General features: G+C 42.1%; 1 protein-coding gene across 4 annotated transcripts in view; it reads right to left on the reverse strand.

Annotated features, from left to right (window-relative positions):
- LOC109036950 (neuronal acetylcholine receptor subunit alpha-7) overlaps nucleotides 1–18,928 on the reverse strand; it is a 611,445-nt gene that overhangs the window by 13,661 nt on the left and 578,856 nt on the right. For all 4 annotated transcript variants that reach the window (XM_019051388.2, XM_019051389.2, XM_072301404.1 and 1 more), the window contains one exon: nucleotides 15,040–15,149. In XM_019051388.2, coding sequence (XP_018906933.2) covers nucleotides 15,040–15,149 — 110 coding nt within the window. The remainder of the gene's footprint in view (nucleotides 1–15,039; nucleotides 15,150–18,928) is intronic.

An 18,928-nucleotide genomic window follows, 5' to 3' on the forward strand; every position in this document is an offset into this window, starting at 1 on the left:
ATCTTGATTTCATTTTAAAGATCAACTCAATACCTATCGATTAAAACCAAGATCAGCTCAATCGGATAAAAATTGACCGAGTTATGGCAATTTGAAATCAGCGAGGAAAGTTTACGCCTACGGTTTTTAAGGAAGATTCTTCATCGCCGTAAATCGAAAAGTCGGCCGATAAAGTGATGCTTATTGTGTTTTTTTATTTTCGAGGTGTCATTTATCAACATTTTGTACCATCAAACACAACAGTTGACAGTGCGTATTATTGCAAAGTACTAAAGGAGTTGAGAATGCACATTTCCCGGAAACGGTCGGACTTGAAAGCTTCGTGGATACTCCATCAAGACAATGCGCGGCCTCACACATCGAGCTTAACACGTGAATTTATGAGTAAAAATGGAGTTGAAACAATCCCTCATCCCCCTTATAGCCCTGACTTGGCTCCATGTGATTTTTGGATGTTTCCTGCGCTTAAAAAGGAGCTTCGCGGACGAAGATTCGTATCGAAGACAAAAATCCAGAATGCAATTCAAAACTTCTTCAACTCCATCCCAGAGGAAGAATTCAGGAAAACAATGTTGGATAAGTGGCAAGAGCGCATGAAAAAGTGCATCCGGTTTGATGGACGGTACTTTGAAAAGCAAAAGGAAGTTATGGAAGATTCGGAGGAAAGTGGATACGAATATTAACTTTTTGAATCCTGGTAAGCGAAAAATCTTCCTAAAAACCGTAGGGGTAAACTTTCCTCACTAATTTCAAATTGTCATAACTCGGTCAATTTTTATTCGATTGAGCTGATCTTGGTTTTAATCGATAGGTATTGAGTTGATCTTTAAAATGAGACCAAAATCATGTCTGCATCTATCTTACTTTTGAAGTTACAGAACCAGTCCCGGTACTTTTGGGACACCCTACGTATGATATTTTTACTCTACACATATGCCCAAATACGCATCATAAGGGACCTATGTGCTTCCTAAGTTGCCAAGTATTAATTATTGTTAGATTATTGGTCTAAAACATTCAATACAACCAGTAAAAATTAGCTGTCCCCTACGAGATTCGAACCCCCGCTCGCACAAAAAGTGACGCTCTCCCAGAGTCAGAACGGTGGCTGTAGTTAACTGAGCTATCTCGCCGATCGGAGATGGGAGGAGAAAATGAGAACAGTTAAGTGATCTCGGACGCTGAGCGGGGCTTCACAAAAGACGTCCTTGAGATTTCAACGGTTCGGCCACTGGCGTGATAAGAGACAAATGGATCAAGCGCATTACTCTGTGAGACATTGTTTACCTATGCGGTCATGTGTCACAAGGTTCATCTCAGTATGCATTTGCGATCGCGGCAGTAAGCTGAGGCAATATTTCTGTATTCATGGATTAAATCCATCAATCGAGTTCTGATTTTGGCTCATATATCCGTAACGGGTCCTCCAGAGCAATTTTCCACCTTGTACGATGGTTATTATTTCTTTACATCTATGTTTAAAATTTGAGGTGGGATAATGGCGGCTTCTCAAGAGCAACGAGGTAGGCGATCTTTTGCACCAACGAACAGAAAACTGATGGCGAAAAATAGCCAATGAAAACCTCCCAAAAAAAAGAATTTGCCTAAAAACGGAACTTCGTGGTTCTGCGCAGATTTACCAGTCAGACACGACATCTCAAGGTGGAAAAAAACTCGCTGAAAGCGAATTTTAGAAATCAACACAACTTGACGTAGAGACATGATTGGCTAAAAAATACAACGGTTTTTGATACATCGGAAAATCAACCAAAAATCGGAGACTGGGCGAAACGCTCAAGGTCGCAGAGGTATAGGGAATCCCATTGCGAAAGCAACGGAACGATTGTAATATCATGGGGAACTCCGTTCCCATGACAAATAAAATCTTGCTAAATAGACCAATAGACTTAAGTGAGCAGGGACGCATAAGTTTTAGAAAATTTTATAAAATGAAATCCCCGAATGAAATGTTTTTTGATAGAATCAGACGACCATGAATCACCTGAACATGGAGACATTGTCATCATGACAGAGCCAAAAGCCGCAACCTTCATTTCGCGATGTTTACGTTTCCATCCCTAAAACTGCCGGGGAATATAGGACATGACGCTGTTTTTCGGACTTCATGCGCACTTGTCTGGTGTTGGTGACACCTAGCTCATAATGTGGCAGTTTTGCCTGTGTACTCAGGATAAAATTCCACGTCTGACAAAATTTTCAATTTTTTGACCTTTAGCCCGATATTAACGATCCAATCTCAAATAATGAACACGCACTGGGAAAAGAAAAAAAAACACACATTGGATCTAGAGTCCAGACTCTTGAAAACATTGACAAGAAAAAATACTCTTTATTCAATCGGATTTTCGCTTGAATCAAAACGAAATCAGCTTAAATTAAGAGGCTTGGTTCTTGATTTTAGCTAGATTCTGATTGAATCAAAAGTTCTTTTTCTTGTCGATGTTTTTAAGAGTCTGGACTCTAGATCCAATGTAATTTTTTTCCCAGTGAGGTTCAGAAAATATGAAGGAAAAAAATATCATGGGTTAAACTCCAAAGTTCCTTGTCGAATTCTCGGTTATTTGCTCCAAGTTGCACACTCAGATTCTAAAGTTATACGAAGGACTAGGAAGCTAGGCCCTCGACTGCTACGCGGTCCAACCTTCTACCATCAGAAAGGTGTCTTTGGCATGCTTCGCGGGCCCCCAAGAGTTTACGTGAATAGAACGGGCTCATGTAAAGGCTTATTTCTTTCCGATAACCGTAATTTCATAATACTATACAACGATATATTACTCAATGTCAATATAGAGATAAAAAGAGAGTCAAGCTTTCGTTGATGATTTTGAAAATGTATCCAGCACAAAAAACAATTTTTGAAAGTTTATTTTGCATCGATGGTCAGAACACACACACGCGAAGTTTTTTATTCCATTTCATTTTTGTTGGAGTATATCCTCGGCCTCTGCAATGATGTGGATAAGCCTTTGAAGCGAGTTGAAAAGACATTTCCGAGAACCTCTGATTTCTGCTTCGCGCAATCCATCAACTCCCCTGACTGATTTCCGCGAAAACACGACCTAAGCAGCCCTTGCGGTCGGGGGAGTGTTGAGATGATGGAGCGCGCACAAAGCGTCTTAACGACCAACTCGATGAGTGACGCTAAGATCAAGGTGACTGAACCACTCGCGTCGAAATACGAGATTAGTGCCGTGCTAAAGAAAAACGCCGTATGAACATTCAAGTGTTGCCAAATTTCCTCGGATAAAACATGTATTTTCGAGGAAAGTCAAGCGTATTTTTCCTTGACATTTTCAGATATTTTAGATCAAATTACGAAAATCCCATATTTTTATATCTGAACTGGAAAACCTTATGATTTGCCTCAGCTAAAGGATCTCATATTTTTCCTGTGCATGATAACTTCGCCTCGGCACTGGTTTGCCGTAGCGCTTCGAGCAACTATTTCGCCACGGAGGTGTTGCACAGTATCATATGAGATTGAAGGCACCCCAACGTGTCATGATTGATGGCATCTTTCAAAAGCACGAAGTTCCCTCGCAAATTAAATCGAGTGACGACAACAAAAAGAGAGCGGTAGTCGAAAAACTTACTGTCCTAGTATCTGTATTTAATAATGTTTAGTATGATTTTTAACTTCAATAGAGGAACAAGTGACCTAATTTAAGGAGACATATCATCAAATACCGCCCAGAAGATTTCCTTATGAGTTAATAAAGAAAATAATGTTTTCTTAAAGAAGAAAAGATGCTTTTATAAAAAGGAAAGTCACTTACATCAAGCAGAAACCCGCTTTTGTTCACCTATTTTATGCTTGATTTTAAATAAAATCTTCTTGACGGCATACTCAAGAATGTTCCTTTATCTCTCTTATCTCGTCTTATTTTGCAAGGAAAGTTCCAAACTCTTAAAGGATGCTTGTCATTCTTATTGTCGGTATGTTGGAGTGCCTTCAATTTCGTATAATACTGTACAACACCTCTATCGTGAAATAGTGAAGCGCCGCGCCGTGGCACTTGGCACGCTGCGGCGCGGCCAGCCAGTCAGCACGGAACGCGCATTGGCGCCTACAAACCTAAGGGATACCTCAAGCATTGCGCAATGCGTGAAGTATCTGCTTAGGTTTGTAGGCGCCAGTGCGCGTTTCGTGCTGGCAACACGTCGCATCACTCCGCTTTATGCCAGTGCCTATAATTTAAACTCGCGGAGTCAGCGTTTTTCAACTCATGATTTTTATATGTTTGTAGACTCTGCAAAGATTACTTTAATTTAAATTGATAAAAAAAATATATATATATGAAAGGAAAATTTATTGTGTGTTTTGTGAATATTAAGGTGTTTCCTTGTCGTATTTAATGATTTTCAAAGCACTGTAATTTTTTCTTTTATATTTTGTGCTTTTACTGTGCTGCAGCGTGGTGTGAGCGCAACCAAACGCTCAAAATAGGACGTATAGGACGACCCTGAAAGATCGATGTGCAAATGGGCTAAAACCGAAGATTGCGTGCTTCTCGGTTTTTCCCCTCTTTCATTCATTTGTGCATAGTTTCTGTCAACACAACTACTGCTGGTTCTTATTTAATACGCCATTTTTTCATCTTTAGGTCACCATATAACCGACAAAATCCGAAGTGTGAAACATCTTAGGTCGGTTTTTTCAGGGCTGCTTTTCTCACCTAAGTGTCGTCGAGAGCAAGGAAGTGGGATATTACGGGAACAAGAACAATGGGAAGGGGCGGGGGGCAGAGATGGAGTTATGAGGAAAAGACAGCCAGGAGGAACTTGTTGATTGATTATTGGTGAAGGTCGGATGAAAAAAGGGATATCCGGTTCGACGAGCAAGGAGTAGTGCGTTGACGTGTTGGTCGCTCATCGATGTCACGTTGGGGATAAATAATCAACTTTTATTAGAGATCATATACATTTTCGGGAAAAATGAGCAATACTGATATCTGTATGCATCGCGGAATTTACCTGAAAATTAATATTTCGAAACATATTTCAAACAAATTAGGAGTCCTTCTTTATGGTCTATGGTGGGCTTGAGGGCGGTCACAAGGGCACTGGCAGAAAGCGTTGAAAAGAAAATTTGGACGGTGAAAACGTTGGATATTCAAAAATTCTGCACGCGCCTTCGATATACCGATATACAATTTATGCTACGTAAACGTTGAAATAGTTGTATCACCCCATGAGCTCAAAACACGGATGGGTAATACGTGGTGCTCGCTGCAGTGCTCGTTACACGAGACACTTATGTATGTATGCTATAGTCGTAGCCGTAGGTGTTAAAATAACATCTGTTGCAGGTCCCCCACCCGACCAAAAAGTAACGAGGTAGTGGTTGCTATTTTTAAAAGTTTAGTGCGCTAGTACTAGTGTGTCTGGAGTCCCTCACAATCTTACAACCATCCGGTGAGGGGGAAGTCTTATTCCCCCCCCCCCACCCCCCCCCCCCCACCCCCCCCCCCCCCCCCCCCCCCCCCCCCCCCCCCCCCCCCCCCCCCCCCCGGCCCCCCGCGCCCCCCCCCCCCCCCCCCCCCCCCCCCCCCCCGCCTCCCCCCCCCCCCCCCCCCCCCCCCGCCCCCCCCGCCCCCCCCTATCCCCCGCCCCCCCCCCCCCCCCCCCGCCCCCCCCCGCCCGCCCCCCCCCCCCCCGCCCGCCCCCCCCCCCCCCCCCCCCCCCGCCCCCCCCGCCCCCCCCCCCCCCCCCCCCTTCCCCCCCCCCTCCCCCCCTCCCCCCCCCCCCCCCCCCCCTCTCCCACCAATCCCCCCCCCACACTCCTCCCCCCCCACCCCCTCCCCCCTCCCCTTCACCCTCGCTCCTCTTCTCCCCCCCCCTCCCCGCCCCGCCCCCCCCGCCCTCCTCCCCCTCCCCCTCGCTCCCCCCTCTCCTCCCCCCCGGTCCCCCCTCCCCGTCCCCCCCCCCCCCCCCCCCCCCCCCCCCGCCCCCGGACTTCCCCCCCACCCCCCCCCCCCCCGGACCCCCCCCCCCCCCCCCCCCCCCCCCCCACCCCCCCCCCCCCCCCCCACCCGACTCCCCCCCCCCCCCCCCCCCCCCCCCCCCCCCCCTCCCCCCCCCCCCCACCCCCCCCCCCCCCCCCCCCCCCCCCCCCCCCCCACCCCCCCCCCCCCCCCCCCCCCCCCCCCCCCCCCCCCCCCCCCCCCCCCCCCCCCCCACCCCCCCCCTCCCCCCCCCCCCCCCCCCCCCCCCCCCCCCCCCCCCCCCCCCCCCCCCCCCCCCCACCCCCCCCCCCCCTTATTATATATATATATGTAATCTTTGAAGGGGAATAGAGGTAGAATACTTTCATCAATAGGAGTTTGCAAGTTTCAGCAATCACTAGTCCAAAAAAGATAAGAAAAAGAACTATAGATGATGGATTGTAAATTTACCGTAATTACTCGATTTCTAAAACAATGAGCTACATTTTATACAATCCTCAAGGAAAGATTTGATCAAAAGACCTATACTAAAATAGCCTTTCCGCACGTGTCTGAAGAGGCTAAGATAAATTTAGCCCGTCACTGTGGCAACCGCCCTGAATTCCTTGGTCAATATTCTTCCACTCACTCTGAGGATTACCCCATCAAAAACTTTTGACGTACATTTCGATGGCGACCGACCCTGCAGTCAAAGATTTATTGGAACTGGTCACCAAAACACTGATGCCGGTTTGATCAGTTTTCCAAAATATATAAACTACACTTAGAAGAAGGGTACATCGTTTTTGGCTCTTTCATTGAAACACCTGTCTGTATAGAAAAAATCGGAGTGGAAAAGCAGAGGTGAGACAGGAAGAAGAAGAGGAAGAAAATAAAAATAAAACAAAGAGGTGGAATACGAAGAAGAAAAAGAAACACCGGTATGTGTGGAAGCATTAAGAAAACATACGATGATTTCGAGGGAGGCAGAACAAAAAAAGAAAGGCGTTCCTTATTGAAAAATGGACGTACTTCTGTCAAACGGAACTATGTGCATTAAGACATGAGCCCTGAGACCCATAAGAATAAATGCATTACAGGGCTCACGTCCTAATGCACATAGTTCCGTTTGGTAGAAATACGTTCAAATGTAGGGCACATATTGACTAATAACACAGCATTGCAGGATAAAGTCAAGCAAAATTACAGAAACTTACGAACTCCTTTGGATAAAAGTAGGCTTTGGGGGATAGGAGACTTTGGTGGCTGGGTGTCGCAGAGCGCCAAAGAGCGCTACGAGAGCGACTTTTCGGTGTGTCTTAAGAATCCGATGAAAAACGGATGAAACCAAACGATTAGGAACTGATAACTGTTTTAATCCATTTTGAGATCGTTTTCAGCTCATCAGAGTTTAGTGTTACCGAGTCGGTTTCCTCCTTTTTTTGCAAAGGGCTCAGACCTAGCTCCAGTCATGTGGGGCTAAGCCGAGATTAGAACAGCCGCTAAAGTGGTAATGAGGAGCTAGTTGCATTCTTGCCACATTGGATGAAAAACATTGAGAGAACTCAGACTAGAATCTCTAACTTCAACATTACAGTCCTGATGTACGATTGTACGCTGTGCAGTAAGGTATAAAAAATCTTAATTTATGAATATAATCCACAATAATTGGGTGCTACAGTATATATTACACCCAATCATAATATTATACGTAACACCATTCACTGGAAAAAAAACACACATTGGATCTAGAGTCCAGACTCTTGAAAGTATTGACAAGAAAAAGGACTCTTGATTCAATCAGATTTAGGCTTAAATCAAAAGGAAATCCGCTCAAATTAAGAGGCTTGGTTCTTGATTTAAGCTTAAATCTGATTGAATCAAGAGTATTTTTTCTTGTCGATGTTTTTAAGAGTCTGGACTCTAGATCCAGTGTGTTTTTTTTTCCAGTGTTGATTTTGCAGTTTAAGTTTTTACGATCCGAATCATGAGCTTTAGAAACTTCTCGTTGACTAACGAGAATAAATGCCCGGATTAAAATCTGAGAGGGACCGTCCCACAACGCATCGACTGAAACTGCAGGAGCGTGCATCTTCATTAGCAACGTCTCAGACTTCCTGTCATTCTATAATGCGTTGATGGAAAAAACTCAAATTCACTTATGGAAAACTTTCCTAATTTTCAAGAAAAAGCGTTGATTTGTTCTAGTTCGATAAAATAAAATGGGAGTGAATATCTTGAAACACTGCGACCAAAATGCACGTCTCTGCAACGATTCCCTCTAAACCCCGACTTTCAACTTTCTGAATAGCCTCGATAGATGAAGCCCGATTTTGTCGTATTACTTGTCGATGAAGGTCAATTGACAAGCTGTTGAATGAGTTTCAATCATAGACGGGTCCGCAATCTCCGCTTTCTTTCTTCTTGATTTTTTTTTGGGGGGGAGGAGGGTAGGGGGTTTCTGCCCCTCCCCACGAATCGTATCGAAATGAGCTCGATCATACTGAATCTTCGCTTATCACTTTAATGATTCACATAGAGCGACAACATATTTCGGAAAATCTGCCCTGCGCTGACTGTGTGAGAAGTTCAGACTAACAAATACTAATTCATTTCCGGGGATCAACATTTAGGACTACATTTTGCAATTAGAAGCGAATAATTTTGGCTCATTCATTTTAAAAGCACCTATCTACACAGGGGAATTGATGATACATACGTTGTATATAAAATGAGCCATAACTTGTAAATCTATACTGCAAAATGTAGTCCATTTATCGACAAAAAGCATCCTCAATGACTAGCCTCATACAAGTGAATTATTTGAGTAATTTACTCTATAATTTCGTCGAACTGGGCCTTCTTTGTTGTACAGATTGCCAGACGCGTTGGTTAATCGTAATCACTTAGGAAAAATTTGATCAAACAATTACTTCTGTCGATTTTGCCGGACGAAGTAACGTAGGTAGGTATCTCCATTCCAAAGTTCTAAAATTGACTCAAGTGATTCAATGTTCCACATGAATTTACCCGTGCAGTTGTTGTTGAAAATTTGTCTAATTTTTGCATGAGATCAGATGAAAATTCAATGAAATTTTCTATTGGAAATTCCCAAGATTCTCCCGGTAAAAACGTAATGAGCGCGGCGAAATTCGGCATGACTGAAATGTAGCATCATAATAGTTCTGAAGTAAATGTATATAATTTTATTTATCATATTTATATACTAATTTAGAGGCTAGACGAACAGGGTCACGGCCCTAGTCAGAACTTAGAAGAAAAAGAAGAAGAAGAAATGTAGCTATGTTCATTCGCGAGGGAAACGGCGCGGCGCGCCGCGGCGTGCTACCAGCGCGAGACGCGCACTGGAGCCTACAAACCTAAGTCGATACTTCACGCATTGCGCAATGCTTGAAGTATCACAGTTAGGTTTGCAGGCGCTAATGCGCGTTGCCTGCTGACCGGCTGGCCGCCGCCCCGCAGCGGTGCGGCGTTACGCGAATAAAATTGCATAACTGAATAAAATAAGGCGCACCCTTCCGCTTGTGTTTATAACCCAAACTTTTCCTTTTAATAAGTATGTTAGTGCGGAGTCCTAAAATAGTTTGTTTCAGCTTGCAAACACGTGTGAGCCGTCTCTGCAGTGTACTCCGTCATCCAACCACAAACTTTTTTCAGTCGGTAACACAAAGGATAGTAGACCCGAATCGGCTACTCTGGCTACCGGCAAGCGAGGCAAAGAATGTAACTCAGCATAAAAGCTCTCCACAGTGGAGTCAGATCTCTACGAAAAATCTTCAAACTCACTTTAAATCTCCACAAAATAAACCATTTTTTCAGTCGGAGCGGCCATTGAGGCCTGGTGGCAGATTAGTTTAATGACGCGGAGCAAAGAGTAAAAATGTACCGCGCGGGGGGCCCTGCGATATTATATTTTTCTATACCCCTCCACCCTTCCACCCCTTCGCCCCCACTCCCGATCACCTCTCACCCCACCCCTAGCGAGGCTCGAAATTCCTGTTGCCTTGCGCTATGTTTTCATTGCTGTCCCTTGTTTGGTGTCAACCCTTCACCACGCGGCGTGAAATTGTTACAGGAGCTGTGGATCGAACTTAGCCAGTTCTCTTTCTTCCTTTTATATACGAGGGGTCTGAATGTATCATGAAAATGATGGGTTTCGAATCGGGATAATGTATCTTAGAGATTAGGTTAGGATGATTGTAGGAGGATCCCGAACTCAATACGTTGTCTCCCGGACGAAAGAAAGTAACTCCATTCCAAGTTTGCCGAATTGACTGAAGCAATTAATTTATTTTACAAAAATATATAGGTAATATATGGGTATATATAAATTGGTGACATTTTTTTTCTCCCATTCAAACCTATGGAAATTCATAGATTATTGAAGGAGCCAAGTGCACCAACAAAAATCGATTATTTAACGTACGTTCAAATGGAGGAAATCCGATGTTGCCAAATTGCTAAATTGCCGGATCCGCCTTTGCAGCGGTCAAACAGCTCGATCCAAGCGCGAGTCGGTCTCACTGTTGTCAGATTATGCAATAAAATTCGGATACTTCACATGGATTTAAATAGATCGTATTTGATACATCAAACAGGTGAGATTGTATCGATATCGAGTGATTCAAAACTTAAACATAGCCTCAAAAGTCAATTTAGAAATCCGAGAGAACGGCCGGTCTTTTGTAACAGATGTTTTATTCTCTTGAGTACCAAATGCCAATGCAAAGTGAAATTGTTAGAATTTTCTCATTTTCAGCTTTTCCAACTTAAATCCTAATAGATTACTTTGAGGTTATGTTCTATTGTTTTTAACCAAACGATACATCGAACCATTATCGAATGCGGCCATAGGGAAAAGCGCAGATTTCCAGCCCAATCTGGCAACAATGGCCGGTCTTCGCCTTAAAGGCGGCGCCAAGTCGGAGGCGATTAACACTCGGGAGCTGGAGGAGGCGCGAGCTGAAAACCGATTGAAGCCCGGACGGGGCGCCTTAATCATTCGTTAACCACCGCGAAAAGGATGCGATCTGAGGATGCACACTTCCAGTCGGGCGGAACAAAAGAAATGACTAAATTAGCTGAAAAGGCCGGTCTCTCCGGGGGAGAATCGATTGTGGTGCGGCGGGTCCGGGAAGGGGGAGGATGCTGTAGGCGCTGAAATCAGGTCACGGAAGTGGGGCGCTGTTGTAAAGCAGGGGTGCCGGGTCGGTGGGGGAGTTCGGGGGCGCTTCGTTGGTATTCCGCCGTGCTAAGGAAGAACGCCCTATGAGCCTTCGGGCGTTGCCAAATTCCCTCCGACAAATCACTAATTTTCAAGAAAATTTGTGAATATTTTCCTCCCGATTTCTTAGGTAATTTGCTTGTGATTTGATCTGAAAAGTCTTAAAATTTCAAGGGAAAATATTCACAATTTTCCTCAAAAATGAACGTATTATTGGAGAAAATTTGGCAATTTGCGAATGCTCATACGGCGTTTTTCCTTCCTTAGCACGGCAGTATTCGGGGGCGGCGTGGGCCATTCGGTGGCCGGGGGTGTTTCGGACGGTCGGAGAGAAGTGAATGCACCTCGGCCCTTGGTTGCCTTTCGGCCGCGCCGCTTATAATTAGTATTCTTATCCCGGGGAATAATGGGGCTTTGAACAAGGTACAAATTGGATCGCGTTAAGCAGAAAGGAACCAAGCCACATCAGGTATGGACCAATTTTATTGGACAGTTCAATTGTTTACACGAAAACGGTTGTGCGGACTTTTGTCCAAGTTTCAGTGAATTTTCTGCCTAGTACGAAGCGAATTCCTTGAAATTTTCAAAAGAGCCGGCACAAACGTTCTCCGGTAAAAAATTAAATTGATCAGTTAAAAGCCATGACTGATTTGGCTTGGTTCCTTTCTGCTAAATGCGGTCCAATTAAATGACGGAATGACGACATTTTTATGATTTGCGTTTCACTAATTCCATGATACATTAAATCGATTTAAATTTTCTTTTCTGCATTTCCCGTTGTTTGAATCTTTTTCTACAAAAAATAAATTAAAGATTAGAAAAATAACGTGATGCTTCAACTCATAACGCAGTAAACAGTATAGTAACGTTATGAATTCATGACCCCCTCAAAATGATAATGGCAATGCAGTTAAACAGGGGGGATGAGTGAGTAAATAATTAAGTAAATTATTAAGTACGTAAGTAAGTAAGTAAGTATTTTAAGAGAAAAGAAAACACAAAAAGACTGCCTGAGCTGAACACTCTCCCCCCTCCCCCCCTCAGTTTTGTTCTGGTACTTATTGGAGTTAAAAAAAAATGTTTGACTGTAATATAATTTTTGGAACTTCTTGGCCTTGTTTTCCCCGGAAAAAGCGTGGACCAAGCACCATTTCTTCACCTTGTTAAGTAAGTAAGTAAGCAAGCAAGCAAGTAATTAAGTAAGTAAGTAAGTGAGTGAGTAAGTAAGTAATAAAAATGAGAGTAAAGAAAGATGTTGGTTTGAAGTAAGTTTAAACATTAAGAGAAAAAATAACGCTATATTTATATTATTTCCGCGATCCGACAAGAGGGCTTGAAAAGTCGAGCTATACATAACGCCCTTTCACCTCACTCGCCTATTTCAAGCACTTCAACAGTCTCCCGCGACAATTTCGGAGGAATGTTATGGCGATAATACTTCATTCCTTTTTTCCTTTTTTTGTGTTCGAGTTTTATTGATCACATAAAACAGCGGCAAACAGACAGAAACGGTGATTTGCCGAGGTCCTTCTAAAATTCAAACGTTCTTCCTTCTCAAGAGTTTTCTGCCAATGAGCTTGCAAGAATAAGATACTCAATTTAAAGACTACCTGGTCAATGCACTTACGATTGTGTGTCCGTAAGCCGTAAGCACAAATGCAGAACAAGCAGGTAAACCCAACGCGAGGTGTTGGAAGAATGCGCCGTAAGTACAGAGCTCCCGCTCATCCCCTCCCCCCCCCCAAAAAAAAAAAAAAAATCAAAAAAATTTCGGTACAAAATTGCGGCCTAATCCATGGAAAATTCCGCGATTTTCTCGCTAAAAAATTTCCTTCAAAAGTGAAGACAAAGAGTTAATCTTATTTGATACTACCACCATGGGGTTGTGTTTTACTTTTAGGCATTAAATTGCCAAAATTAATCTAAAAATGTGTATTTATTTTACGCAATTTATATTTATAGCTTTCATTAAGTTTAGAGGATTATTTCATTCGGCGTATTGCCTCCATTTTTTTTTCCCGGACGAAGTAACGTAGGTATCTCCATTCCAAAGTTCTAAAATGGACCACTAGACAAGGTACGAATTTCAGCATTCTGATACATGTTTCGTGACTAAAATTTCACGTAGAACACGATGCGCACAACGAAAATTACCGAAATTAACTCCTTACGAAGATATTTGATGATTCTTGATGCGTGAATTCAAACCACCCGCTCATTAAAACTCAATGCTCTACGTGATTCACATCGCGCGCTAAACGTTATCATGACAGTCTCTGCGATGTAAAAATCAGCTGGCAACCTCAGTCTTGACACTTTGGCTCAGCTATAGCAAATTTCTTGTGGTTTGAACAACACATGGTGGGAAATGAACATTGCTCGATTGAGAAGCTTGCTGAAACCGTTGTAGTGCGCGATTTGACTCAAGTAGAGCTTTGAGTTTCTTGTGAGCGGCCAGTTCAAATTCCTCGTAACCAATGTGAAATAAAAACGTTAATATCTTCGTTAGGAGTTGGTTTCAGTAATTTTCGTTGCACGAATCGTGTTCTACATGAAATTCTGGTAAAGGAACGTGTATCAGATTGCTTAAATTCGTACCTTGTCTAGTGGTCCATTGACTCAAGCGATTCAATGTTTTGCAAGAATTTACCCGTGCAGTTTTTGTTGAAAATTTGTCTAATTTTTGCATGAGATCAGATGAAAAATCAATGAAATTTTCTATTGGAAACTCCCAGGATTCTCCCGGTAAAAACGTAACGAGCGCGGCGAAATTTGGCATAACTGAAATGTAGATGCTCATTCGCGAGGGAAACGGCGCACAGTGGATTGGGTCAATAGGAGAGTTCGGACACAATTTGGAACCTTTAAAAGCTTATAACTCCGTTTATACAAAACTCTGATATATTAAAAGTGGTTCCATTGGCCTCCTCGTAAAATTTTCTTCCAGAGGCACCCCTTTAAAGGTAAAATGGGACGATATAAACATCAAAATGTGCAGTTTTAGTCAAAAATTTAATGTCCGACCTCTCTGTTTGACTCGATCCATTGTGCGACGTGCTACCAGCGCGAGACACGCACTGGCGCCTACAAACCTAAGGGAATACATCACGCATTGCGCAATGCTTGAAGTATCACAGTTAGGTTTGTAGGCGCTAATGCGCGTTGCCTTCTGACCAGCCTGCCGCCGCGCGCCGCCCCGCAGCGGTGCGGCGTTACGCGAATAAAATTGCATAACTGAATAAAATAAGGCGCACCCTTCCGCACACCGATCGCTCCTGCTCCGCCAGTGCGAAATCAGTTTTCTTTTCGAGAACATTTATAAATATTTTGCTTCCAATTTTTCAGATAAATTTGTTCGCAATTTTACCTAAATTTCCTGAAAATTTGAAGGCAAAATATTCATAAATTTACTAAAAAATAAACATTCTATCGAAGGAAATTTGGCAACTCTCGAATGTTCTTACGGTGTTTTTCCTTAGCATGGCAGCGCGGTAGTGAGGTGGAGAGGAAAGTTGCCGGAAATCTTGGATTCGAGGAAACGTCATTCTCCGACAGCGCATCTGAGAAACTTTTGGGAGGGGGAGGGGCGGAGGAGGAAAGTAGAATTTTTACGTTATCACGGTTACTTGTATTCACATTCACCCAGAAATATCTTCTTAAAAAAGGAAAAAACGCATGTATCAGCGAAATGCGCAGACCAAATTTCGTTGGTGTGGGAGGAAAAAATGTACTCTCCAAGAGAATTCATGTGTTTGTATAAAAGGCTGTGAAACAAAGAAAATAAGGTATGATTGTGTAAATTGTACCGTATGAGTAATCAAGTATTATAAATGTGGTAAATATACATACCCATGGCGACATTTCGTGAGTATCAGCATTCCTATGATGGTAATTTAGTATCAAAATTGTAGAAACTACTGAAGATGCTACCATGAACATAATACAGTTGAAATATGTACCTGCCAAAACCACAAACATTATGTCATGAATTTGTTTAAAACAGTAAAATTATAAAACATTTAAAAATGTGTGACGAGCTCAAGATAAAAAGTTTGTGAGAGTTTATGTTATTTATGTTGCGAAACACACATTGAGGGTTTACTACCAGAGGGGCCATAGTAATTATTTTCAGCTCACTTGAAAAACTTTCAACTTTTTTTAGGTGCAGCTCTAAAAAGTTATAAGATGTGATCAGGAATACACGAGAAGCAAAGGATTTGAACAAGGGCTAATTAATTATTTAGGTGCCGCACTCCACAATATTAGTCGCAAAACCAGCCGTTAAATTATGTTGTTCTAATATGAATCAAGATTTGCAATATTTGATACAAATGTATGAATACGTACACAAATTATTATCAACTGGTTTTTTACTGTTGGTCCAAATAATATTTCCTTTTTTTTACCAAAAAAGAAACATTGACACCAATGATTATAAACATTTTCAAGATGTTTTATTGAAGACAAATAAGTTTCAAACTAATAAAAATGCAAACGCTCTACGAGAATGGTTTTGCAAAAGCAACAAGCGATGCACTCACAATTTCTATCAAGCAGATTAGCACACAATATTAACTAGAGGTATGACAGGTATACTTCCAAGAATCAGCGCAATCATACATTCAACAAGAGGAAGTTTTAAAAACCCACATCACTCAGAGTGGTGTGTTTAAAATCATACTTCCCTCGGATAATTTATACATATTTACTTTGGGTGAAAAGAAAATTCCGGTTTTCTTTTCTTTATCAAAAAAAGAAGCGTTTTTCTAAAAATAAAGCATATTTTACAGCATTAACTACAGGAAAAAATCACAAGTAAAGTAACGCAAGATGTACTGATTATGAGGTACGAGGGGCGTTCAATAAGTAAGTATCCCCCCTCTCTAAAATCCATAAGAATGGACCAATTTTAAAAAACTTGGGCTCAAAATCTTCCTTAGGATATTTTGAGTTCAACAAAACAAACCGCAACAAAATCGGACGATGTGCGGCCGAACGCGAGCCGTTTGAACGCGCCGAGGTGCTGGACGCTCCCGCCGAATCTGCGAGGATTTGAAGTCCGCTACAGGAGAAGAGCTTCTCTGCCAAAGCCTCAGTCGTTCATCACTGACGAAAAATCAAAGAAATTTTTGTAGAATAAGGGGCTTACCTCACTTCTCCGCATAACCAGCTCGATCCAAGCAAGTCTGATACTGAGACTAAGACTAAGAGAACAGCTTTTGGATGCCTCGTGCGTGGAAGTCTTTCAGCTGACCGCGGATGGAAGAGTGGACGGCTTGTTTGACCTCTTCCACTGATTCAAAATTAACTCCTCCAAGTTCAGATTTCAGGAACGGGAATAAATGGTGGTCTGGTTTGCCATTTATTATCGTATCTGAAATCTGAACTCGGAGGAGTTAATTTTGAATCAGTGGAAGAGGTCAAACAAGCCGTCCACTCTTCCATCCGCGGTCAGCTGAAAGACTTCCACGCACGAGGCATCCAAAAGCTGTTCTCTTAGTCTTAGTCTCAGTATCAGACTTGCTTGGATCGAGCTGGTTATGCGGAGAAGTGAGGTAAGCCCCTTATTCTACAAAAATTTCTTTGATTTTTCGTCAGTGATGAACGACTGAGGCTTTGGCAGAGAAGCTCTTCTCCTGTAGCGGACTTCAAATCCTCGCAGATTCGGCGGGAGCGTCCAGCACCTCGGCGCGTTCAAACGGCTCGCGTTCGGCCGCACATCGTCCGATTTTGTTGCGGTTTGTTTTGTTGAACTCAAAATATCCTAAGGAAGATTTTGAGCCCAAGTTTTCTAAAATTGGTCCATTCTTATGGATTTTAGAGAGGGAGGATACTTACTTATTGAACGCCCCTCGTATGATACACCTTTCGGCATGCAAACTCAACGGCGCTCAGTAATATGAGAAAAGGTAATGAGAGGGCCTTTTTAATAGATGAAATTGAACATTTTCTTCGTGCCTTAGCTACGTTCTTCCTTCAGAATGCTCCACTTGAGTGATCCTCTGAAAAACCTTTTCTTTCCTAAAGGATGTTTTAGGATAGGACCAAAGTTAAAGAAGAGAATATGCCAGCTATAAGCAATTTTAGGCTGTTTCACCAAAGCTAATGACAGAGATGCCCACGCCACTGTATGAAGCCACCATTCTTAAGATAAACAGCGCAAGCGATTTGATCAATTTAACAAACTATCCGTAAAAATAGAAAATAAACTAAATGGAGGTGAGTGATTTGCGGTAATTTCACGGAATTTCTGTGCCTACGAGGAGAAATCAGATATGATACAATGATACATATGTGTTTAATGAAATACGCACTATTTTGTTTACTGACGGAGTTTTAGAATTGCAGCCCCCACAAAAAAAAAAAGAAAAAAGGCTCCTTACAACCACAATTTGAAAATTAGTGCACCTAATGTTTGCTCCTTGACGTCACGTGTAAAAACAGCCGATTTCGAAAGCACATTTACAAATCCCTATATGAATAGGCTAGACTACTTGAAAGACATTTAGAAAATGAATTTTTTTCGAAATACATCTGGAGCAAAAAACAGAGTTGATCCTCACATGAGTGGTTCCAAAATTACGATGAACGTTGTGGCAAAGCTGGAAAAACTACCTCTTAATTTACAATCTGAAAATATTTAAAATGTATCAATGCGCTCAGCGTTGTTTTTAAGCCATTTACCGCCAGGAGCTACTTTTTTCACTCTACAATAGATTTTTTCAAAAGATTCATTGTTCCATTGCTCCAAAATAGATAAGGAAAAAGATACCCCTTCCTGTCTTTATTCATATACTTTAATCATCATTAAAAAAAATCGGGAAGTCTTCGGACGGTGAACAACGCATGACAGCACAGTCAATTTTCAAGTTCAAAAAGAGGATGACAGCAATAATCATGTTCATTACAGAAATAATGATTTTAGAAATGTATTATACAGAACATAAAAAGAAAACGCATATAAGGGTGATATGTATACTAGAAAAACAAAACATTCTGCCTTCACAGCTGGTTTTCATAGCAAGAAATTTTGAAGAGTTATGACGTAAGATCTGATCATTCGAAGAAAAAGTAAAATCAGGTATGCAGTGTATCCTCATACAATTTTCACAAAACGATTTTTGTCAAATAATGCTTATGTGAACATATTCAGTCTCAATACTTTGGTATACATCCGTTTTATATATTTTCTCTTCTTCCCTCTTTTAATCACACCTTTTACATTAAGTTCATACGACTTTGCAGTTAAGAAATGTAATTATGAGATCATGAAAAAATGCGTAACGCCTTCAAGCATTCGCATATGCAACATTGACATACGTTGCGTTAAAATAGTTGCATTCAGGCGCTGAGACTGTCGTGTTTAAAAAAACATGCATACCTTCATTGGTTTTCCATTTGAGATGTAATGGTTTTGCCTAAAGTTTCAACGCAAACCGTGATAACGCGCATAAGCTAATAGTGAAAAACCAATTTTTTCTCAATGGTTATCAGTCCGAGAGAAGAAAAAGGGAAACACCCAAACCCGTGTTGATGTTGGTTTGTTTAAGATCAGACGGTACGTTCTTTTGAAAACTGGTTTGGTGTTGGCAATGTCATTGATAATTTTAAGACGAAGTATTGGGGAACTTACTTCAAATACCTACCCGCTTTTATATTTCAAACTAGGTAATTAAGGTACTGTTCATATTTATATTTTTTTAAAGCTGATTTGTGGGTGTGTTTACTCAGATCCGTT

This window comes from Bemisia tabaci, chromosome 6 (assembly GCF_918797505.1).
Source record: "Bemisia tabaci chromosome 6, PGI_BMITA_v3".
NCBI lineage: Eukaryota > Metazoa > Arthropoda > Insecta > Hemiptera > Aleyrodidae > Bemisia > Bemisia tabaci.